Below are 25,136 nucleotides of genomic sequence, written 5' to 3' on the forward strand. Positions count from 1 at the left end.
CCCTAACCATTTATTTTGAATGATACAAAGGGTTTAGACGTTTGCTTTAATAGTTTGTATATATTGTATGATTTAGTTTTTTTTATATAACTAGAAACTAATAGTATAACAAATTTTATGATTAAGGAACTAATTTACTTCATCAAGCACGTGACTACCCATCCTAATAACTCGTTCTACCGTTAACTTTTTTATTTTTATTTTTATTTTTTTTGATCTATTTGAGTATATGGCATAGCCTTACACACGAGTGGAACAACTTTGAATGAATTAATCTTTAATAGAAGAAAGAAGTAATGCATCTTATTCTAGAAACATCCTTTAATCTATCAAAAACCCTAAACCCTCTCAATTCCCATTTCCTCTGTTCTCAACCTCACATGGCTACTCGCATATTCTCTCGCCTCATCCCCAAATCCCGCTCCATCACTTTCCTCCGCCCTCTCTCCGCCACCTCCCCCTCCTTCCGCTGCCTCCTCCTCCCTCCCTCCCCCACCCTCCGCTCATTCTCCACACGCGCCACTTCCTCATCCCTCAACGATCCAAACCCTAACTGGTCCAATCGTCCCCCGAAGGAGACAATTCTCCTCGATGGATGCGATTTCGAGCACTGGCTAGTTGTTCTGGAGAAGCCCGAAGGAGATCCCACCAGAGATGAAATCATTGATAGCTATATCAAAACCCTTGCACAAGTTGTTGGAAGGTTTGAATTCAGTTGTATTACTATTACACAACTAACTTATTTATTTCACGTGTCTTCTTTAATTTTAGCTCCGTTTGATCATGATGATAATAAAAAGTGATTGTCTTTATTGGAATCATTTTTTTTATAAAAGCTGATTCCAGATTTTTTTTCCCTCGAATGAAAGTATCTAGATCCCATTCAAACAAAAATAAATAAACGTCAGCTAATTTTTTATGCAAAAAAACATTTCTAAAGAAAAAAGCCTAAACAAATAGGTTGGATTCACTATTGGAGGAAATTGCCGAATACTTACCAGGAAAATTGCCCCCAATTTAGGCCTTGAAAAACTAAAATTTCTCTATTTTTTTATGTTAAGAATCTCAAATGCTGGTCAAAATAATCTATATGAGGACAGACATTAATTGCACATTCCATACTTAAAGGATGCATTAGTCTCGGGACTATTTCGACTGGATAAAATTAGGATTTTTCGTTCCTTAGGGGATTAAATTGGTAATGCAATTTTTTTACCAGGGACAAATTTGTGTAGCTAGTATTTGCTTTAGTAGAAGTAATGTTGATTTTGTTATGATATAAAAGACAATTTTTAAGAGCATTTTATGCTTTTTTGTTGCTTGTATTTTAAAATCAGGCTAAATACTCTAATCGTTTCTTCAAAACTCTAAGACATGTAGGAGATCAATTTGGTACCCCAAATACCTTGGACATTAATTTGGTCTTTCAATTTATATAATAAATTAGTCATTTGATGCATCTTTGGACATCAATACGGTTCCTAAGTTGGGTTTAATTTATCAAATTGATGTTCAAAATCTTTGGAGAGCCATTTTGGTGCCTCAAGTTTGTTCCGACTTTTGAGGACTAATTTGACTTTTTTTTAATCATAAAAGCTACATCTTCATTGAACATTTGCATGTTTGTCCTTACCATTTAGTGTGCATTATTTTAATTTGTTTTAGTGAAGAAGAGGCAAGAATGAAGATATATTCCGTTTCAACTAGACATTACTACGCATTTGGGGCACTTGTATCTGAGGAACTTTCATACAAAATCAAAGGTTGCGATGTTTCCAGACTGTTTTTGTCCTATATTTAATGTTTTTCATCCGTAAGGGTTTTCACTTTTGTTTCTTAAATTTCAGAGTTGCCCAAAGTTCGATGGGTCCTTCCTGATTCATATTTGAATGTTAAGGAAAAAGATTATGGAGGTAATATCATGTGTTCACTCACCTACCTTTTATATATGCCGATATGTGGTATAAGCCTTCCTAGATCTTGCATCTTAAGCCATATATGTTTTATTTAAAGGCATTCTCCGGAGCTCCTATTAAGCTTCTTCCTCTAATGTTATGCTGTACGAAGGAACATAATGTCATTCCTCGTTTAATCTTGGAATCAGAGAATTACCTCGTCTCTTAATGAAAAAATATGGAATTTGTGGGATCACATCTCTTAGAAAAATGTAGGCAATGACTTTCTCTAAATTTATGTGGAACAGGATTCCACGAAATTTCCCTAATATACCTTCATTTAATTTATAATTTGACAAATTACTCTTCCATAGTATATGTAACCATTATCCAGTTTCATATAAATCTTGTCATTTACATATACTTGGCTTGTGTGCCACATGGGCAGTGGGCAATGTTGGTATGATATAAGATATGACCACCCCAAAATTAAGTCAACCTTTTAAGTTGTATTTTTTGTTGAAAAAAGTATGAACTCTTTAATATGCCTCCCCCTCCCAAAAAAATAGTAGTAGTGTTCTTCTTTGGCCTTTATCTTGAAGCGATGTCCCTCCTATGCCATGTTATTATATTTTGTACACCAGCTGTGAAAATGTTTTTCATCCCATATTGTTTCATACCCTACCAAACTGTGTATGATTCTCATTCCAATTGACCAATTCCTATTTTATTCAGTGAAATTTCATAATGTAAATAACAACCAAAAAACAGTTCATAATTGTTAGGTCTGACAGAATTTGAATGTAATTCTTGCCACATAGCATGTGTCACCTTTGTTGGTGGATAAGTGATATTTCTCATTTGGTGTGGATTTCTCTGTTTCTCCCAACAGGTGAGCCTTTTATAAATGGGCAAGCAGTTCCTTATGATCCCAAGTATCACGAAGAGTGGGTTAGAAACAATGCGAGAGCGAATGAAAGGAACAGGCGCAATGACAGGCCTCGCAATGCTGACAGGTCAAGAAACTTTGATAGGAGGGAAAATGTGGTGAGCAGAGATTTGCAGAATCGTGGCGGTCCACCTCCAAGCAATGCAGGTCGGTTCCCCCCGAACAATGCTGGGCCATATGTCCCTCCTCCCAATGGATATGCCCCTCCCAACAATGCCGGTGGATTTCCCCCCAATAACATGGGTGGCCCCCCTCCCAGCAGTGGCGGATATCCTCCGAACACTCCAGGTGGATATGCTCCTCAAAATGCAAGCAGATATGCTCCTCCCCACAATGCACCAGGTAGTTACCCTCCACCACCACCTCCACCTCCTAACAGTGGCTATGGTCCCACCGGTGGTATGCCACAGAATAACTACACAGGCAACATAGGAGGGGTGCCACCAAACCAGAACATAGGAGGGGTTCCACCTAATGCAGGATGGTCAAATACAGCACCCAATAGAGATTATTAGCCACCAAACATCGGAGGCCCAACTGGTGGAAACCCATACAGTACAACATGAGATATCATCTGCAAAGATTCTTGTGGCCGATGTAGATATATAGTAGAATTATGCCCCAAGACAAGTGTAGTGTCTATGTCTTGTTTCTGAAGGAATTGGTATTTGTTTGTCTTGTTAAATCCACTTCTTAATGCTCCTCCATGTTATGAAGCTGAAGTTCAGTTTTTTAAGGTTAGATAGGATCAATTTGTTTGTGAACTTTATAGTCTTAAAAAATAATATTAAAATGGGCACGTGGACGACTTGCATTCATTATACAATAATTAAAAAATAATATAATAAATTAAAAAAGTTAAATAAAATAAAAATAACAAAAACTTTGATATTTTATATAAAGTTATACAAATCACATTAAATTAGAATTTGTTTAGATATTAAAAATCACATTAATTTTTTTCTTAAATTATACACGTGGGTCACCCATGTTGCAAAGTGAAAATATTCTCGCAAGCTAGCATACAAAACATACAGGGCAAAATAGACAAAATGGGCACGTGGACGACTTGCATTCATTATACAATAATTAAAAAATAATATAATAAATTAAAAAAGTTAAATAAAATAAAAATAACAAAAACTTTGATATTTTATATAAAGTTATACAAATCACATTAAATTAGAATTTGTTTAGATATTAAAAATCACATTAATTTTTTTCTTAAATTATACACGTGGGTCACCCATGTTGCAAAGTGAAAATATTCTCGCAAGCTAGCATACAAAACATACAGGGCAAAATAGACAAAATGGGCACGTGGACGACTTGCATTCATTATACAATAATTAAAAAATAATATAATAAATTAAAAAAGTTAAATAAAATAAAAATAACAAAAACTTTGATATTTTATATAAAGTTATACAAATCACATTAAATTAGAATTTGTTTAGATATTAAAAATCACATTAATTTTTTTCTTAAATTATACACGTGGGTCACCCATGTTGCAAAGTGAAAATATTCTCGCAAGCTAGCATACAAAACATACAGGGCAAAATAGACAAAATGGGCACGTGGACGACTTGCATTCATTATACAATAATTAAAAAATAATATAATAAATTAAAAAAGTTAAATAAAATAAAAATAACAAAAACTTTGATATTTTATATAAAGTTATACAAATCACATTAAATTAGAATTTGTTTAGATATTAAAAATCACATTAATTTTTTTCTTAAATTATACACGTGGGTCACCCATGTTGCAAAGTGAAAATATTCTCGCAAGCTAGCATACAAAACATACAGGGCAAAATAGACAAAATGGGCACGTGGACGACTTGCATTCATTATACAATAATTAAAAAATAATATAATAAATTAAAAAAGTTAAATAAAATAAAAATAACAAAAACTTTGATATTTTATATAAAGTTATACAAATCACATTAAATTAGAATTTGTTTAGATATTAAAAATCACATTAATTTTTTTCTTAAATTATACACGTGGGTCACCCATGTTGCAAAGTGAAAATATTCTCGCAAGCTAGCATACAAAACATACAGGGCAAAATAGACAAAATGGGCACGTGGACGACTTGCATTCATTATACAATAATTAAAAAATAATATAATAAATTAAAAAAGTTAAATAAAATAAAAATAACAAAAACTTTGATATTTTATATAAAGTTATACAAATCACATTAAATTAGAATTTGTTTAGATATTAAAAATCACATTAATTTTTTTCTTAAATTATACACGTGGGTCACCCATGTTGCAAAGTGAAAATATTCTCGCAAGCTAGCATACAAAACATACAGGGCAAAATAGACAAAATGGGCACGTGGACGACTTGCATTCATTATACAATAATTAAAAAATAATATAATAAATTAAAAAAGTTAAATAAAATAAAAATAACAAAAACTTTGATATTTTATATAAAGTTATACAAATCACATTAAATTAGAATTTGTTTAGATATTAAAAATCACATTAATTTTTTTCTTAAATTATACACGTGGGTCACCCATGTTGCAAAGTGAAAATATTCTCGCAAGCTAGCATACAAAACATACAGGGCAAAATAGACAAAATTTATATGCCTTGTCACAAAAAAATACGGGCATATCAGTGGGCATCGTCCGTTTTACCATCTATACTAATAATAATGTTATCTGACACCAACATGGTTACTTTAAAACTTGTTTTTCAATATTGTAATGTATAACTAGTTAGTTTAATATTTTTTGGTTTCTCATATGTATCTTTGCACTAAAGGCAATCTTGTCCGAGCCGAGAACATCTACAATTACGTGGGGCTAACTCTCCAGCAAACATTTTTCATCCAACAAGACTCGAACCCGAGACTTTGCTTAAGGAGAACGTTCGTTGATTCTTTTTAGAGTTAACCCTACGTACTTACTTGTAGATTACAATTTTGATTTTAATATGCCATAACTTCACAAGAGTTGAGAGTAATATTAGAATTTTGATTTTAATAAAATGAGTGTCTCATTCCATCATCCGTGACAACAGAAAATTCATAAAATTTACAGCTCAAGCCTCTATCTCTCTATCCAAACATTCATATTCATATTCCGCTAAACTCTGAATTTCAAAACCTCGCTTCTGCTAAGCCACACTTTGCTCATAACCAAACATGATTATTAGCAACGGAGTTTGCAGTTTTCGCACCTGCCTCCGTCTACCGGAGATACCCTTGCTCCGTTCATCACCGCCGCTGTCATCCTTCTCTCATCTCCGGCGCCGGTTTTTGGCCACTGCCGTTAACGCTGCAACGAGGAATAAGGAGAAAGTGATTGTAATTTCTGGACCTACAGGTTCTGGTAAGAGCCGGCTTGCATTGGAGCTTGCAAAGCGTCTCAATGGAGAAATCGTTAGTGCAGATTCTGTTCAGGTATTTGGTGAAATTTAGTTTTCTTAATTGTGTTATTTCTGGACCTACAGGTTCTGATAAATGTTTGATTCCCGTTAAGCAAGGTCTCGGGTACGAGTCTCGTTGACGAAGAAATATCCGCCGGGAGAATTAGCCCCACATACGTGTGGAATGTTCCCGGCTTAGACAAGATTACCCTCAGTGCGAGGATAGATATGGGAAACAAAAAATACTCATTGTCATTATTGGTACTAGGTAGGGTTTTAGGAGTTCATTTTTTTGTACTATCAATTATATCATCTCACCTTATGGATAATGAACTAATATCTTTCGTGTCACACGTGACTGACCCTCCCAATAAGTGTTGTTCACAAGAATCAAACCTTTGATGTTTTGATCTTTCTTGAATTTAGCAGAGCCTTGCACTACTAGACCACATCATGATGGTTTAGGAATTCCTTTTCCAGGTTCAAATATTAAATTATGGATACTAAATTTTATTCACCTGCTGAGAAATTACTCTTTAATTTTAACTCTTGTAGCACAATGATTTGGTAGGTGAGAAATTAGTTATGAGAATGATACAATTCTGGATTAAATTTTCAAGCAAATAGTATAGAAAGGATAGGTTGAATGAGTTTATGTAATTAGGTTTTGGTATATTGACATTGCCTTGTCTTTGACACATTGTTTTGTATTGTGAAAATAGAATGAGTCTTGAGGATTTATTTAGACTGTATTTATTAAAAATGAATTCTTTGGATTGTATTACAGGTATATCGGGGTCTTGATGTTGGATCTGCAAAGCCTTCCGCAACTGAAAGAAAGGTGTGTGATTGTCACATATTGTTAGTTTCTGTTAGATAAGTATGCACATTGTTCCTTGGAATGTTTATTAAGCTTTATATGTTTCACATAATCTATGCCTATCACATTGCTTGGTGCCATTTGTTGATTAATTGAAATAGATGCGTCACTTGGAAATGTGCTATCTACAATTCTATAATACTTAAAATGAGTGTAATGGTTTCAATTGTAGCTCTTGTAGTCTGCCGGCACTTAATTTTAGAATAATGGAGCCGTGGTTTCAGTTTCACTTGTCAATATTTTGTGGACAAGTTTGATGAGTAAAAAGTTTACTCTTGCAGAAATTTGTTTAAATGATTTTGGCTATACTCTGGATTAGAATGAAGATTTCAACCCCAGTCAATAATTTATCTTCTTCAAACAGCGACAATGATAGGTGAAACTGATTGAATGAGTTCTTTTTCATAGTTTGAAAATGTGTAAGTGGGTGAGCCTCGACGCAAAGGTAAAGTTGCGTGCCTTGCGACTTGGAGGTCATGGGTTCAAATCTCGGAAACAACGTCTTCGCTTGTGAGGGTAAGGGTGCGTACATCCACCCTTCCCAGACTCCACTAGGTGAGAGCCTTGTGCACTCAGCCGCCTTTTTTGTTTAATAATGTGTAATCCTTGGGTATGTTTTCACCATTCATCATTTTTATAGAAAGTGTACATATTAGAACTTTCACTAGCAAGATTTTAATTTCTGTATGGTGTTTGCCTGTTTGGCCCCTGTAAATGGATAACTTGTCAACCAGTTTTGTTTAACTGCCAACATTGTGAAGATAATTTGAAAATTGTTACTCTTGTCACTTTTTTATTTTGGTTGTTTCCTTTTCAGGAGGTACCTCATCATCTGATTGACATACTACACCCATCTGAAGGTGTGTATTCTGTTGGACTCTCTATGTTTGTTTAAGCATTAAATTGTTAGAACTGGTATTAATCACGAAAAGAAAGAGTAGAAAGATTGAAGAAAGAATGTATCTAAGATCAAATTGATCTTGAATCTATGAAATTGTATTGAAAGAAAGAGATACAAGAGTGGAAGAATGAAATGGAAACTGCTAGCAGTTTCCCTCCCAACCGAATTGTTCCAATTCAGTTATTCCACATTTACAAAATGTCAAAAACTATTCTTACAAGCTTTCCCTTCTCTATTTATACAACTAATATACTAGTCTAACTAACTAGTAAGGGTATTCTAGGAATTCTATTTTTATTTAATTCAAACAACTACCAACAACAACCCTTTTTTCTACTACCCTATACCTACCCTATCAATACCCCGCCCTAATAGAATCACCTTGTCCTCAAGAGGAAAATCGGGAAAGTTCTCCTGAATCCAGATTGTTGATTCCCAGAGATTTTTGTCGCCCAAAATCTCCTCAACATTGACATATGTGGTATTAGTTTGTTCGCCGACTTGTTTCACCAACCCGATTTCATCATAGCTTTTATTACCCGGGCTCATTAAAAACCCAAAATTCTCAATTGTAATTTCATTATCAAATTAGGACTGTACAGAAAGGTGTTGAAGAGCCAGGGAGGTTTCCTTGTAGAAGGTGATTCAAGGTTTTTCCTGAAAGGCGTTGAACCAAACATGTTACTAGCTTCAAAACCACCATCATTTCTGGTTTGATACCTAGAATTCTCCCCCGGAGTTGATGAACTGGCAGATTGTACACAAGTAACAACAATTGAAAGTCTTTCATGCTCCTTTGCATGAACAAAAGGAGAGTTAACACTTGAGTATGGATTTTCAGATGATAATTTCAAAGGATGCTCCGATTCGTAGTTTCTTCCAAATTCTTATTCTCCATTTGATTTTTTTGTTCTATCAACAAAACTTTATGTATAATTTCAAATAAGGAATGTAAATCATATAGTTTTACCTCGACTTGTAGTTCCTCCTTGAGCCCATTCAAGAATACTCCTTTCACAAATTCTTGATCTATAATCCTCAAGGTCCCACCATACTTCTTGAATTCCTCCACAAACTCCTCTACCAAACTTGTTTGTTTGAGAGATAACAACTATTCGAATGAATTCTGAATCATAGATGATTGAAATCGACGAATTACAGCAATCTTGAACCTTCCCAATCGGGTCTTAGATTACACTTCTCCCACCACTGGTACCAACTCAATGTCTCCCCCTCAAGAGCCATAATGGTCGCTTGCATCTTCTCATCTTTCGACAATTCTTTCAATTGAAAGTTCCTTTCCAACCGGTGAGTCCACTCGAACGTGTCATCGCCAGTAAAAATTGGAATCTCCCACTTCTGCCATTTCTCTCTCTGGTGTGCATCCTTATCATGTTCTTGTTTCCAACTATCACTGTCTCGTGCCATATTTCGTGTTGACACCATTAACTAACAACCAGAATTCTCAACAAGAATTCACAAATTCCGATCTGAATTTTCTGGATTTCCAGCAAAAAATCACGAATTCCTAATTTCTGAATCTAAATTTATGAATTTTGAATATGAAATTCTAACACCAAACAACAGTAGCAATAGTAGTTTTCACAATTTGATTTTTTTTTAACAAAAAAAAAAACAGCAGTTTTGATGCGGTGATGTGATTTTGGAATGCTTGAGGGAAGTTGAATTAGTCTATCAATTCGAAACAAAATAAATTGATAGTTCTTTCCCTAATTAATTCACACGAATTGCCAACCATTCACCACTGGAATCATATGAAATTGAATTAGTAAGCCCTCAATTTGAAACTGAATTTTCCAATTTACCTTGGAATGTTTCGTCTTTTTCTCTTAGTGTAATTCAGGAATTTCCAACATCCAAACCTTAGCATTTAGGTTCTGACTTCGTCCTCTCCACGTCACAACTCAATCGTCTTCTTCTTCGCACAAACCCTAGCCTCACAAATTTGCCTGTGTCATCTTTGTGTCGCAAAATTCGAGCCTTCGTAAAAATCAGATTTATGTTTCGTCTTCAATCAATTTTAACTTCTGCGATATCCCTTATTATTCCCCCACAGATGCGATTCGTAACCATAGCAGCAGAATTGGTGGATTTCACTCCCCTCAAGCACCAAGATTGGTGCTCTGATACCAGTGTTAGAACTAGTATTAATCACGAAAAGAAAGAGTACAAAGATTGAAGAAAGAATGTATCCAAGATCAATTTGATCTTGATTCTATGAAATTGTATTGAAAGAAAGAGATACAATAGTAGAAGAATGAAATGGAAACTTCCAGCAGTTTCCCTCCCAACCGAATTGCTCCAATTCAGTTATTCCACATTTATAAAATGGCAAAAACTATTCTTACGAGCTTTTCATTCTCTATTTATACAACTAATATACTAGTCTAACTAGTAAGGGTATTTTAGGAATTCCCTCTTTATTTAATTCAAACAACTACCAACAATAACCCTCTTTTCTACTACCCTATCATCTTTGTTATCAATCGTGCGCTATAGCGGTGCGATAGCGGCATTGCGGAGGTCGCCGACCCCTCCCTGCGACAAAACAGTGGATAGCGGTGCGGCTTAGTGTCGCGGCTGCCATTGCGTTCTGAAGTGCCTCCATTTCGCAGGGTAGAAGGCACAAGAGGTTGAAGGTGAGTTAAATGCTGAAACCCTAATTTTTTTAGTGGAAAAAGTCATTTTTACCCTTACTTTTTTACTATTAGTCTTCTGGTTAAAAAAAAAATCCTTCCACTTCTCTCTCATTTAATTTAATTTTCCTCTATTTTCTCCCCCCACATTTAATTTCTTCCACTCCTCAAAACTAAATTTCTTCATTTTTTTTTTCTCACTTAAATTTGTTTCATATCTCCATCTCCTACGTTAGAATACATTCTATTCCTACACTTTTTCACTAAAACATAAAACTTTCATTTTTTCATCTCTTACATTATGAATTCCCTTATTTTTCTACATCTTCCCTAAACTGCAAAAAACTCTTCCTCCCCTTCACTATTTTTTGCCTACTGTCTACTCCTTTCTACTTTTTGCCTCACTTACCCACTTTTTTTTCTTTCTAAATTTCCCTCTATCATGGCCTCATCTCAACCTCCCACTGCCACACCCATTCCCAATGATGTATTGTTAAAACCCATTGGAAATAATATTGATATGGCATGGGAATGGAATCACATGAAAGATCTTAACAATAAAAAGAGTGTTACTTGTAATTTTTGTGGTCATACTAGTACTGGTGGGATAACCAGAGCCAAGAAACACCAAATGGGAGTGACAGGGGATGTAAGTGCTTGCAAGGAAATTCCAGCAGCCATAAAACAACAAATTATGAATGCTTTTATGAAGAAAAAATATGATAGAGATACAATTTATGGGAATTTACATGGTTGTTTGGTGATGCAGAAGCAGAAATGCAAGAAATTGTTGATTTGATGGCCAATAAACAACTTGTAGCTGAATCTGCTAGGGCTGCCAAGAGAACAAAATCCACAAAAGGCCCCATGGACTTAATTTATCGAAAAGCTCCAAGACAATCAAGTATAAATGATGCTATTGACAAAGAAGCAAGAGCAAGAACTGTTCAATTTATAGCTAGGTTCTTTTATAAGTGCGGAATTCCTTTTAATGTTGTGCGTGATAGGAGCTTCAGTAAAATGATGGATGCTGTTGCCAATTATGGTCCAAACCTAAAGCTTCCAACTTATCACGAGGGTTCCATTGTTACAAAAGGAAGTCGAGCTCACAAGGGAGATTATGAAGCCACATATAATAGAACGTGCAATCTCGGGTTGTTCAATCATGTTCGATGCTTGGATTGATAGAAAGGGTAGGACGCTCATCAACTTCATGGTCAATTGTCCACTTGGAACTATGTTTGTAAAAAGTGTTGATGCTTATGGGTACATGAAGACAGGTAATAAGCTAGCTGAACTTTTGGACTGTTTTATATGTGAGATTGGAGAAGAAAATGTTGTGCAAGTTGTGACTGATAATGGTAGCAACTATGTGTTGGCAAGTAAATATTTAGAAGCAAGAAGACGACACATCTTTTGGACTCCATGTGCTGCACATTGTGTGGATTTAATGCTTGAAGATATTGGAAAACTTGAAAGAGTCAAAAGGGCAATACAAAGAGGTTCCTCTCTTGTAAGCTTCATTTATAACCACACAATGACATTGAACACTATGAGAAAATTCACCAAGAAGACAGAATTGGTTAGAGCTGGAGTTACTAGATTTGCTACTAACTTCCTCACGTTGCAAAGGTTGCATGATCAAAAGGGGGCCCTTAGGAAGATGTTCACCTCAGATGAGTGGATGAATTCTAATGCAGCTAAAGACGCCAAGGGNATTGTGATGTTGCCATCATTTTAGAGTGATGTACTCTATTGTCTCAAGGCCATGGGGCCACTTGTGAAAGTATTGAGGCTGGTTGATAATGAGAAACATCTTGCCATAGGTTACATATATGAGGCAATGGATAGGGCGAAGGAAACTATGATAGGGGCTTTCTAAGATGATAAAAAGAATTACAATGATCTTTTTTGACATCATTGATAAAAGATGGCAATGTCAACTTCATCATCCATTGCATGCTGTTGGACATTTCCTTAATCCCAAACATTACTATAAGAACCCAGAAGAAATGGACAATGATTCTGAAGTTACTCTAGGATTGTATCAGTGCATTGAGAGATTGTAGCTTGATAAAAAAGAAGTTGATAAAGCTACTAATGAGTTAAGTTCTTATAGAAGATCTTCCAGAACCTTTAGCTTGAAGGCAGCCATAAGACAAAGAGATACTTTGTATCCCGCTGAGTGGTGGAAGAATTATGGAACACATGTTCCAAATTTGAGAAAAATTGCAATGAAGGTGTTGAACTTAACTTGCAGTTCATCTGGATGTGAACATAATTGGAGTACTTTTGAGCAAGTAAGTAGCTAGATATAGGTTTTAAATGATTTTACTTTGTAAATGTAAAGTGTGAAAGTGAAACTAATTTTTTTTATAAATGGAAAAATAGATTCATGCAAAGAAGAGGAGCAAACATGAGCATCAGAAATTGCAAAATTTAGTTTTTGTCAAGTACAACCAAACACTTAAAGAACGATTTGCCTTCCATGATTTAACTGATGTAATTAAGCTAAATGACATTGATGATTGTTGTAATGAGTGACTGACAGGAAGAGTAGGTGAAGATGGAGAAGTGGTTGAAGAGGATGAGTATGTATTTCCAGACAATATCTTGACTTGGGGGGCTGTTTCTAGTGCAGTGGGGGCTGGTGACCCATCAAAATTGACTAGGCAGCAAAGAGCATCTGCTTCTAGTTCTAGATAGCAAGCAATATCTGCTTCTGATTCTAGGCAGCAAGCTGCATATGCTTATGGAGATGAGAATGTGGCTGAAAAAGTCTATAATTTAAGTAGTGGAGATAGTGGACCTAATGAAGAAGACTACCTTGGTGATAGTGATGACTATTGAAGAGAGTCTAAATTTATTTTGCTAAAGCCTTAGAGACTTGAACTTTATGTTTTGAGGCCTTAAAGTTAGAGCTTGAATTATAATACACTTATATTAAAGCCTTAAAGGTTTAGACCTATTTTGGTTATATGTTATGAATGTTTATTTAAGTTATTATTACTTTAATTTCATGTATGTTAGCATTTTTTTGTATTTATATGTATAGGCCATAAAATAAATTACTTTGATATATTTTTTTAGTTGTAGCGGCTATCCCGCTATAGTGATTTTAGGGTCGTCCACTACGCTCCGTTATCCGCAATTGACTACCTTATCATAAATCAATACATGATTATCTTTATACACATATTGCTATCTTCTTTTTTTCTATTTTGAAGAGTGTCCATTTTTTATTTCCCCCATAAAACTGATTATTATTTATCAGACTATTCTGTTGGACAGTTTTTTGAGGATGCGAGGCATGCTACAAGATGTATTCTTGATAATGGTCGTGTTCCCATAGTGGTCGGAGGTACTGGATTGTATTTAAGATGGTATGTCTATTCAACTACCTGCTTTGGCTGTTAAATACTTATCCTTTCAAATGTTGCCTTTTAATTGGCTCACAGTAGTAGTATCATGTGTCTGTAACAAGTTAAGAAGAAAGCATAAATAGGAAATGATAATTTGTTAATTTCATCAGCAATCTCTCACCTATAGAATGAAAGAGAGAACATAAAAAGGGTTTGGCACAGCATAGTTGGAGAGTTGTACATTAATATAATTGGATAGTAACAGGAAAAAGTAATGCAGACTAGGTTCTGAATCCTGATTGTTGCATAACTTGTGCTATTGAAGGATGTAGATAAACTTGTAGGATATTATAGTAATTCATTAATATTTGGTAATGTTATTAACCTTCTAAATGGTCATATTAGTTTGGTTTTTGTAGAATATAAATTAACTTCTGTGAAATGCTGCTTTACGGGTATCCTTTGTAGTGAATTATCACTGTTTACTTTCTTGCCATTACTGAATTTATTCTCTGTAAGTGGTTATAAAGCTTATGTGGCACATGGATACTTATGAATTCTGTTGTTTGAACTTTAAAATTTAAGGTTCATATATGGAAAACCAGATGTGCCTAAAGCCTCTCCGGAGATCATATCAGAAGCATATCTGGAGTTAGCTGAGCTTCAGAGAAATGAAGACTGGGATGCAGCTGTGCAGTTGGTGGTAAAAGCAGGTGATCCGAAGGCTCAATTTTTAAAATTGAATGATTGGTATCGATTGCGGCGTAGCTTAGAGGTTATTAAGGTAGGCTTGCAATTTTGTAAGTTACACAAACAATTTCGAATGCTAGACTGGCTACCACAAAACCTTCAAATTTATACCAAAAGATTGAAGAAAACTCTAAACATTGACATTTTACTATCCTATCTTGCTTGGCCTGTATTTCTATCTTTTTCTCATTTGTTGCACGTGAAAACACGGTTTTAAGCTTAACTACATCACCATTTACCAGCCTAAACGAAAATGTCCAATTTTTTTTTTCTCAACTTGGTGTGCTGTTGTATCTTTTCAAATGTGCTTAGTTATAACCATTTACTGGTTAGTTATTAGTGGATTAACTCTACCTGTATTTTTCTGTGGACATATATGTGAAATATGTGGTATCTGTGGATTGCTGTTATCTGATATTATATGAATTTACAATTTATTTGAATTCTTCTGGCATTGCAGTCTAGTGGATCACCTCCTTCCGCTTTTCGGGTACCATATGATTCTTTCAGGGAAAAGGATGATTGTAGTGCTGCTGATGTTTCAGAGTCATCTGAGGTGAACACTTATGGTGATGCCATGGAGGAAACCAAGTCGGCAGACTTAGAATACGAGTTTATGTGTTTTTTCCTTTCTAACCAAAGAGTTGACCTCTATCGAGCAATTGATTATCGGTGTGAAGATATGTTATTAGGTATGTCATGACCTTGAAATGCACTTGATTCCTATATGAATTATGTACATTCTTTTGTGTGTTACATAAGCAGTCTTCTTGTCCATTGACATGTACCTCTATTGGATACTGATGTTCCTTGCAAGCATCTAGTTACTATTTGAACAAGTGTATATATCTGTGTCTGTTTCCTGTTGTAACTTGTAACAATAGGTGCCATGTACACAAATATTATGTGAATATTTTATTGCAATACTTTTCTTGGTTCTCTATGACTGCAGGAAGGGATGGGATTCTGTCCGAGGCTCAATGGCTTCTTAATATGGGTCTTCTTCCAAATTGCAATTCTGCTACACGAGCAATTGGTTACAGACAAGTATACTTTTGCATTTAGTATATTTAAATTTCACTGTTACTATTTCCAAATTTCAATTAATGAAATAGGTTTGTTGACTGACCTACATATTGTATACCATGGTTAAAATTTCTTTTTGCATGTTCAAATATGTTTGGTTAAATATTCTCCAGGTTCTTTAATATTCCAAGTACAACATAATTATAATTGAAATGTGGGTCCGTATTTTTTGTATTGATATTACCTATGTGATATTGGAGATGGCCTATAAAATATATTTATTCTTTGTTTTTCATCATTCATAGGGACTTCCATTCTGGTGGTGATATTCTCAATTCAATATTTTTATCATTGATCATTGTATTTGCTATATAAGTTGTCAACATGATTTTAATTATATTTTGTTTATATGATACACTAATCTCAGGGCATGGAGTACTTACTAAGATGCAGAGAGCAAGGGGGTCAGAGTTCAGTTGGGGAATTTCATAAATTCTTATCTGAATTTCGCAAAGCATCACGGTAATGCATTCTTGTTTTTTTATTTGTACTAAGTTAAAGGTAATAGACTTACAGATAATTTTTCTTCTGTTATTTTGCTTAAAATCTGCTGGATGCATGAACATTGTGTGATAGGATAGCAGATAAATAAAAGCAATGTATTATTACTATTGACATGAGGCTCCTTCTTTACTAGCAACATATGTTGGATACTGGTGCAGAATGAAATACACCCAGAGAAAAGGAAAAATAAACAAGGATTGAACCAGCAGAAGTTCAGAGGGTTTGCCTCCTTGCTGACCCTTTTCTTACTCACAAATTCTCCCTCTACTCTCCATTCTCCCCATGTATATTCCCACCTCTTCCTATATTATCCTTGTAACCCTCATGGTATACTTCTGCTCCTCTTTTCCTACCTCTCCTCTCATAAACCTTGGTAATATGAATTCCACCACATTCAATCTTTGTTTAATTTAATTTTTTATTCAGTAAATTTTTGTTGACTAATTCTATCTAGTAAAAGTTTAGCAAATAAAACAGCTGTCTCCTTTTTCTTGTTTCGTGCTGCTTATTGTCAAGATACCTCCTCTATCACATACCTATAGAAGTGTTGTACCACGTACCCGACCTGTACCACACACCAAACTGTACCACAAATCATGTAACACTGGTCCGGCATGGTTGATTGGGTTAGGATTTTGTTGTCTCAGCAGTAAAAAACTCAGATTAAATGAGAAATCTAGAATGCGAAGTATGTTTTTTCACTGAGTTTGTGAACTTTAGGAGTAAGAGAGGATGTTGCTACATGTTTCCTGTGGTTTTTAATTTGTTTTGTCTTGGTTTATTTACATGCTTGCTACAATCTGTTGGTTCCATCAGAGATGTATTTGACTTGATTATTTAGCATTGCTCTTACTTGATACTTCTCTGCAGGAATTTTGCAAAAAGACAGTTGACATGGTTTCGCAATGAAAGTATATACCAATGGCTTGATGCTTCTAAACCTCTGGTATAATAATCAAACCTTTTTTTGCCACTTGCTTCTACTATGTGTGCATAAATAACCTTTCTCTTATAATTTCTTTTTTACATTAGTACTGATATATATCTAACAACTGTTATGGTCTCTCACTTGATTTTAGAAATTTAAAAGGATCACTAAAATTATTTCCCACAATCATTGGAAATTAAATTCCTCTCATTTAACCTCTAAATAGCTGTTTCCTTTTATATATTGTCTTCTTTTGAATATTTCTTTTGAGGGAAAAAGTTATGTTTTGTTGCTCAATCCTTATATACTCATTTGAGATGAACAACTCATGGCAGGAAACAGTTTTGAACTTCATTCATGATGCATACCGTGATCAGAGTGGAAGTATTGTTGTGCCTGAAAACCTAAGAATGGCGAGAGATATTTCTAACGGCCGGGAAGCTTTTTTACTCAAGTCTTACCACACCCAAAATAGGTACTTTTTTGGCTACATAAGATAGATATATTTATAAGGACTATTCATTATATTCCTTCCTGCAATGTAATTTAACTGCTGTTTTCTTATGAAGGCATTTTTTGAACCGAGATGATTGTTCTCCTATACTGGACTGGATAAGCGAGAGTCAAAAGTTGAAGGCATAGAGGTTTTGTTTTTGCTTTCCCCTGAAAAAGCAAATTATAGAGAGCTAGCAAAAAAAATGTTTTTCATGTTAGCATAACTATGTCTTCAGATTACAGTTTTATTTTTGTTGCACTTGCTTGAGTACATTCTTTTGCCAGCTATGATGTATTATTGCCTTGTCGATAGAATATTTTTATGACAGCCGAACTTGCTATCAGCTAATTTCTTTCCCCCCTTAAGATGCAAACCAGGAGTCTTCTTTTTATAAAGTTCAATGAATAGTTCAGCATTCATTAGACTCAATGTATGACAGGAAGTAGATTTTTCATTTCCCTTTGTTTTACCTTATTCTCAGATTTGTTTGTTGTGATTTATTTAAAAAGTCTTGCTTCTCTCATTCTGGGGTACATGTAAGGCTGCACAATAAATTCTATACAAAGGGAAGAAAAAGAACAGCACAGGAAATGCAATATACTTCCGGTTTTAACTTCATTTTTACCCTCCTTCATTTTCTCTCACTGTTCTAGTTATTTGTAGCCTTTGTTACACTAAGGTCATGGAATTGATCAATTAAGTGTTAGGATGCAGGAGTTTGAAACACTACAGAGGCCTGCAACTATTGAGCTAAACAAAAAAATCACGTAAGTGGACTCAACACATCTCAACCTAAAAATTTAAGGAATTAAGGTCTGATTTTTACCACTTACATATGTGTGTTCAACTCCTTCATTCCTTTCCAATGTGAGATTACTGAGACTATATTAGTCAAATACTCTCATCTTACTTCCCAGGTGAGTTTTTCTCACATGGTTGCTTTCCCTCATCTAAAAGCTTATCAAGTATTTGACAGTGTTAGCTGCATGAAAAAGCCTCACCACCTTCAAATTGGAGCAATACGCTCCTGTTTAGTTGTACTCTTGTTGCCCATTATTGAAAATGGAACAGATTGCCTATTGTCCACACCATCTGGAAGATTTTCAATATTAGAGAGCTTACACAATACACATGAATCAACATCATCGACACTCTTTCTAGCCAAACTATCAATTCTAATACAACTTGTTAGCAAGAAAACCATGTCTACTTTTTCATTCTTTAATTTTATCGGGGTTGTTAAGACCAACTATGTTATATGGGACTGAACATTGGATGATAAAATGTCACAAGATAATAGTCACAATGTAGCATAGATGAGATTGTTGTGTTGGATGAGTGAACATACTAGACAAGATAGAATTAGAAATGAATGCATCAGAGAGAAATTGGAGTAACTCCTATTGTAGAAAAGATAATAGAATCGCGCTTTAAGTGATTTGGACATGTGTGGATGATACTAGTATAAGCCTTGTAAGGAGAGTATATCAAATGGAAGTTAGTCCACCTTTTAGAGGAAGAGGGTAACTAAGAAAAACCATAGGGAAAATGATAAAGAAATACTTAAGAGTTCAATGCTTTGTTAATAAACATGATTTATGATAGAATATTATGGCGTCATTCGATCCATGTAGTTGATCTTACCTAATGGGATAAAGGCTTGATTATTATTGTTAATTTTATTTGGGTGTACCATATCTCCATCAATCTCTTTGGTGACACTATCACACTCATGTAATATATCCGATAATACCAATGGTTATGTTCCATTGTGGTCTTTGGTGACACCTTCACACTCATGAAAAGAGAATCCTTATTTGACATGGTTGGTGGATACTGGATACAATGTGTGGATCCTTTGTCTAGAAAACCTTTTTAAGAACATGGGGGCTAGATGGTATGTTCCATCGTGGTCTTTGTGGGTGATGGAGATACAATTATGAAGAAATGTGTATGGCCCATTTTGGAGATGAGAAGGCTCTTGGATGCAGTGAGATTTTGGTGACATTGCCAAATACTTCATATGCTTTTCTTTCAGGAGTGACCGAGTGTGAAGAATTAACACTTAATGAGATATTGTTTGGAATTTCATGTAAGATGTGAGTGAAGAAGTTCCACAATGGAAAGAACTAAACAAGTTGAAGACCATGTAAGTTGAAATGACCCATAGGTTGAGTGAAGATGCGATAAACCTATTTATGTGATTGTTTGCTTAGCTAATTGGATACAATTCTACTCCATGTTTTTGGATTTTCGCATTTGGGTGTTCTAACAATTTTGCTTTAGACACTTGCATAGCATGCCCTGTGATTTTGAATTCAAAATTTATGATTATTAGGTTGATTTAACGATATGAAATTGAATATAGATGGTGTTTTCAACAGGTATTTTGTACAGGACCCTACACTAGCTTGCTTCCTTGGCCACCCTGATTAATCTCTTATTGAGTAAATTACATACACTTCTCATGCGTTTTACTAAAATTACATGAACCACTTCTCTATTTTTTTGCATCTACACAAATCTCTCATCGTTTATATATGTACATTACACAAACTACTTATGTTATTAGTCGACCGTTAAATAACAGTGTCATGTGCATATCACATATTATTTAATGAAATTTTATGACAAAAATACTATGTTGTTCACAAGTTGTTTGATAAAATGTTTGAAAGACTTATAGTGAATAATAAGAAATTGAATTCATATTCCTCTATTTTAAATATTCTTAATCTTATGTCCCTTACATGGCATCTTGTTTGTCCCACACGATGTCTTTACTTCACTTACTATGCTAGTATGCTATTAATGAGAGAATTTGAACTATGACAAGTAAAAACTATGAGAAGCCATAATAAGAGGATTTGAATAGCATAATGGAAAGTCAATGTTTTTATATGACAACGTCTTTGCATTAGTAAGATGATGAAATCTCAGTTGGTACAGTGGAAAGTCACATTTTATGCCAATTAATTACTACTGCAACAATTGTTGTGAATTTGTGATGATAGAAGGAAAATAATTCACAATTCTTTCAAGCATTTTATCAAACAATATAGAATCATAATATAAGAATTTGGATACAATAAAATCAAAGATAAAAGAGCGTTATACTTTATTTGAGTTTAACACAATAAAGCCAATTTGACAATAGAGTATAATGAAATGAAAAAAAATAAAAAATCAGAATAATGTACAAAAACTAAAAACTAAAAGATAACAATAGAGTAGAAAAAACGAAAGATGAAAACAATAGAAAACATGATAATACAGTAAAAATGTGATATTGTTTATACTCACTTTTTAGCTACAACATAATCAATTGTAAAATTTGATTTTGATTTATTTGAATCCTAGTTTGAGAAAGATGAACTCTTTATTAAAAGAAAAGAAGAGTTGTGTTTTTTTAAATGAAGGATAGTTTAATATTTTACTCATTCACTTTAACTTTTCACATGTTAGATCAAGGAGAAGCACATGTATCTGTAAAAGGGGACAAACAATATATATAATTTAATTAAAATTGAGGGGTCCGTGTAATTTACTCATTCTTATTTAACATGAAGGCAGTAAACCTTAACAAAATCTGTCTTTGATAAGCATATTGGGACCTTAACTCATAACCACAAATCATAGTTGTCTAAATCATATATTTACAAATATTGCTTAACCTACTGGCTAACACTATGTAAATAGGAGTTTAAGCTACTGAATATAGCTATATACTCTAGTATGCTTGGACAATAAATGCACATCTTAGTACACAAATATAGTTCTTTAGACAGTAAATACCATTCTAGTCTTTCCAAAATAATATATTTTACACCATTCTCCATTCTTGGTAAGGAGATGTGCGAATGTACATGTCAATATAGCATTTTTAAAACTTCAGAACCACTTCTATCCATGTTTATTATACTTATAATTCATCTTATAAAAACATATACCAATATAGTATGTGTTACAAAATGATATTTTATTTGTTAATGATTAATTTATGAATGATACATATGACTTGTTTTATGTATAGAGGAATTTGTAGGCTGATTTAATGACAATATATAATTACTCTTATAAATAGAGTGATAGCATGATGTATTATCTTTTATATATATATCAACTATTAAAATGAACATTTACTCTATGAGAGTAAAATACTAGATATTTTATTCTTTGAGTAAACTTGTGCATGCTTACAAGGATAGCTCCACATAAGAGGAAAAATCCTGAGTAACCGATCAATAAAGTTTTAACATAACTATAGATAAAGATAAACATAAGGATTACGCACATTGATCAAAGTTAACATGTACCAAGAAATAGTGATCCAGTAGTTTCATAACACTAATGATGTTGAGGATCTGGCCCTGCTGGTGATATTCTCTCCAAACCCAACATTGACCTCTTTTGATGATACTTGTGAATCAAGTCACGTAAGAGAATTTCACTATTTATTTTTTTACTCACATTTGAGAACTCAGCTAAAACTCTTGCCTCATAACTCACTACAAGCAATGTAAAAACAATTAGGAAGAGAACAAACACTCTCATTGAAGTAGCCATGGTATTACAAAAAACTGAAATTTTAAGAAACAAAGTACCTCAAATACATAACTCAAAGGTTGCCTCCTATTTATACACATATAAGGTTGAATGTGACTATATAAGTTCATGTTACTGAAGTGTTCTATGTATTGGAAGATCGTGTAAGCAATGATTCAAGCAAAACTTGTCTTATGCCTCTTATGGATTCCATGTCTCTTGTATCATATTCATTTTGTTTCTATAAATAGAAAATGTTACTATGTTTAAACATTAATGAATTTTTGAGCCGACCAAGCATATTCATCTTAGATTGTCCTATTCACCCTAAACATAATAGTGTGGAGAATATTTGTTAAAAAAATAGTAGTTGCATCTTACCAATGTTGATATGTTTTTTCCATAATCACATGGCCACGCAAGACATAGCAAACAACTAACTATTTGTCTATGTCTTTCTGGAATATAAATGTTGTTTGGTTCATGCTCATGTATTTTTTTAAGTCATGGTTGTATTTTAAACAAGAGCAAAAACACAAAAGAAAATTTCTTTTGTTTGGTTCTTAGAATTATTCCCTTTGCTGATGCTTATTATAAGGAATATTTGATTTTCACATTTCTCTGAATTTTAATTGGAATGATTGTTTTAAAATAGTGTTGTGATTATGATTATAATTATTGTGACAGTCGTGTCGTAATGTGGATTTTGACCATTAAGTTATGAATTTTTTAGTTAAAAAAATATTTTTAAATTTAATGTGGCCTAATGTGATTCGATACAATCCAAATATAATCTAATGCGGCTGCATCAATATAATTTAGTATCATACCATATTGTGTTAATGGTACTTTTCTCTGAACATCAATTTGAAGCTTGATGTTTATTGGCTATTTATATAAAAGATAAACACCCAATCAACAGTTAGTTTGGAGAAGCAATCTTCATAAACATATAAGTGAGTTTATGGTTACATATTAAATCTATGACGGCCATCCATTGGTATTGTCATTGTTATTATATTACTTAAGGCCGTCATAGACTAGAAAATACTTTCCTTTTCTTTTAAACAAATAATGGATCATAGTTAAACTTTGAAGTTTGACATATATTGATTAGTATATAGAAGATAATATATTATAGTAATAATAGTTAAAAGTTAGTTATTGATCACATTATAGTCATATACGTTTATTTCTTAATCTTGATCATCCAAATAAGATTTAATGGTTCATATTAAACGTTTTTATTTCTCACAATAACATATTATTTTCACGTGAGTCTATATATATATATGGCTACTCACTTGAGAACAACCGCTATTGTAAGAAATGAAAAAATTTAATGTATACTATTGAATCTTGATTTAACGGTTAAGATTAAAAGATATATACATATAACTATTATATGATGAATAACCAACATTTAATCCTAACCATCTATAATTGTTGTAAGACCTAAATTTATTTTTCTCATGATTTTTATATACCTCCCTATGTATATATTAGCTTTTTATAAACAATACATAAAAGAAAAAAGTGCCCTTAATGTGATAAGAGAAACTTTTCTGTTAGCCGACCCACAACAGTGTCACTCATCCTTGGACTTCCAAAATAATCTGATGATCTCTCTAAACTCAAAAGTATTAGCTCACCTTGCCATCCAATATTAGATTAAGAATATATGTATTCATATCTAATTTTCATTCGAATATATAGTTAATTGTGTTATAAGATTGACAATATAAATTCAGTTTCTATTAACATGTAAAATTCAGTTGATTAATTTAGTCTGTGGGTTGTTAGCTTCATTCGGTTTTATGATTTGAAACTGTGAAGAGCACAAGACTTTAGGTTTTATGATTGACCCCTATCTCATAGTTGAAAAAGAACGAATATGTTCTGTATAAGTCTTAATATTTTAAGGTTTTGAATAAAGATGTCATGGTCAATTTTACTTATATTTAGGGATAGCAATGAAAATAGCACCTGAATTTAATAGGAAAAATTTAGTTTGATTGATCAGAATTTTACTCGAGTTTAACTTTCGAGTTTTGATCTAGTATATATAGTTGATACTTTACCCCAAACTCGGTTAATATATAAAATTACAAAATTAGATATAAATACAAAACCTATATATATAGATAGAAATTTGATATATATATATATATATATATATATATATATATATATTATAACTGACGGGTTCACATATAGTATATTATTTTTAACCCGCTTAGTTTAGATTTGGGTTTGAGTTTTGGATTTTGAGTTCGGGGCTGAATAAACACAAACCTGACTCTAATCCACTTCGTTATTATTCCTACTTATATTTTTTGTTGTTGTTAAATCTCTAGTTATTTTTAAGCTCTCATTTCTTTAAAAAAGAGTAACACTTGAATGTAGCACAACAAATAAAATAAGAATAAATACTCATTTTAGTCTCTCATGTTTTTGACCTTATTAATTTGGTCTCTCAAATTTTGAAAAACTCAAAATGGTCCCCATAAATTTTAGGGGAGGAATCTGCTTACTTCAAGAGCAAGTTCTTTAAATTTACTCATCATCTTAGCCATCAATTCTAGGGAAATTCAACGGGTAGAATTAGTGAGTAGATCTAAACTATTAATTGTTCATAAAATTGATGGCTATGATGAAGAGTAAGTTTAAAGAACTTATTCTTGGAGTAAGTGGATTTCTCCTCTAAATTTAAAATGTGTGAGTCAAATTAGTCATTTTTAGCATGTTTTACAACACTTGGTAGAAACTAGTATGACCCT

The 25,136-nt window shown here is 33.4% G+C and overlaps 2 protein-coding genes across 3 annotated transcripts; both read left to right on the plus strand.

Moving 5' to 3' along the window:
- On the plus strand, window positions 276–3,446 carry LOC109348114 (multiple organellar RNA editing factor 8, chloroplastic/mitochondrial-like). 2 transcript variants are annotated; one of them, XM_019588342.1, is made up of 5 exons: window positions 276–703; window positions 1,666–1,763; window positions 1,848–1,913; window positions 2,788–3,231; window positions 3,280–3,446. In XM_019588342.1, the coding sequence occupies exons 1-5, from the start codon at window positions 297–299 to the stop codon at window positions 3,357–3,359; spliced, it is 1,095 nt and encodes a 364-aa protein (XP_019443887.1). In that variant the 5' UTR covers window positions 276–296; the 3' UTR covers window positions 3,360–3,446. The 2 variants fall into 2 exon arrangements, with proteins under 2 accessions (XP_019443887.1, XP_019443886.1); XM_019588341.1 differs by having other exon boundaries at window positions 2,788–3,446.
- LOC109348115 (tRNA dimethylallyltransferase 9) lies at window positions 5,909–18,184 on the plus strand. The gene is made up of 11 exons (XM_019588343.1): window positions 5,909–6,281; window positions 7,035–7,088; window positions 7,945–7,987; window positions 13,960–14,068; window positions 14,633–14,831; window positions 15,258–15,489; window positions 15,750–15,844; window positions 16,251–16,345; window positions 17,258–17,333; window positions 17,651–17,790; window positions 17,885–18,184. The coding sequence occupies exons 1-11, from the start codon at window positions 6,024–6,026 to the stop codon at window positions 17,955–17,957; spliced, it is 1,374 nt and encodes a 457-aa protein (XP_019443888.1). The 5' UTR covers window positions 5,909–6,023; the 3' UTR covers window positions 17,958–18,184.

The sequence above is a fragment of the Lupinus angustifolius genome, chromosome LG05 (assembly GCF_001865875.1).
Source record: "Lupinus angustifolius cultivar Tanjil chromosome LG05, LupAngTanjil_v1.0, whole genome shotgun sequence".
Lineage (NCBI taxonomy): Eukaryota > Viridiplantae > Streptophyta > Magnoliopsida > Fabales > Fabaceae > Lupinus > Lupinus angustifolius.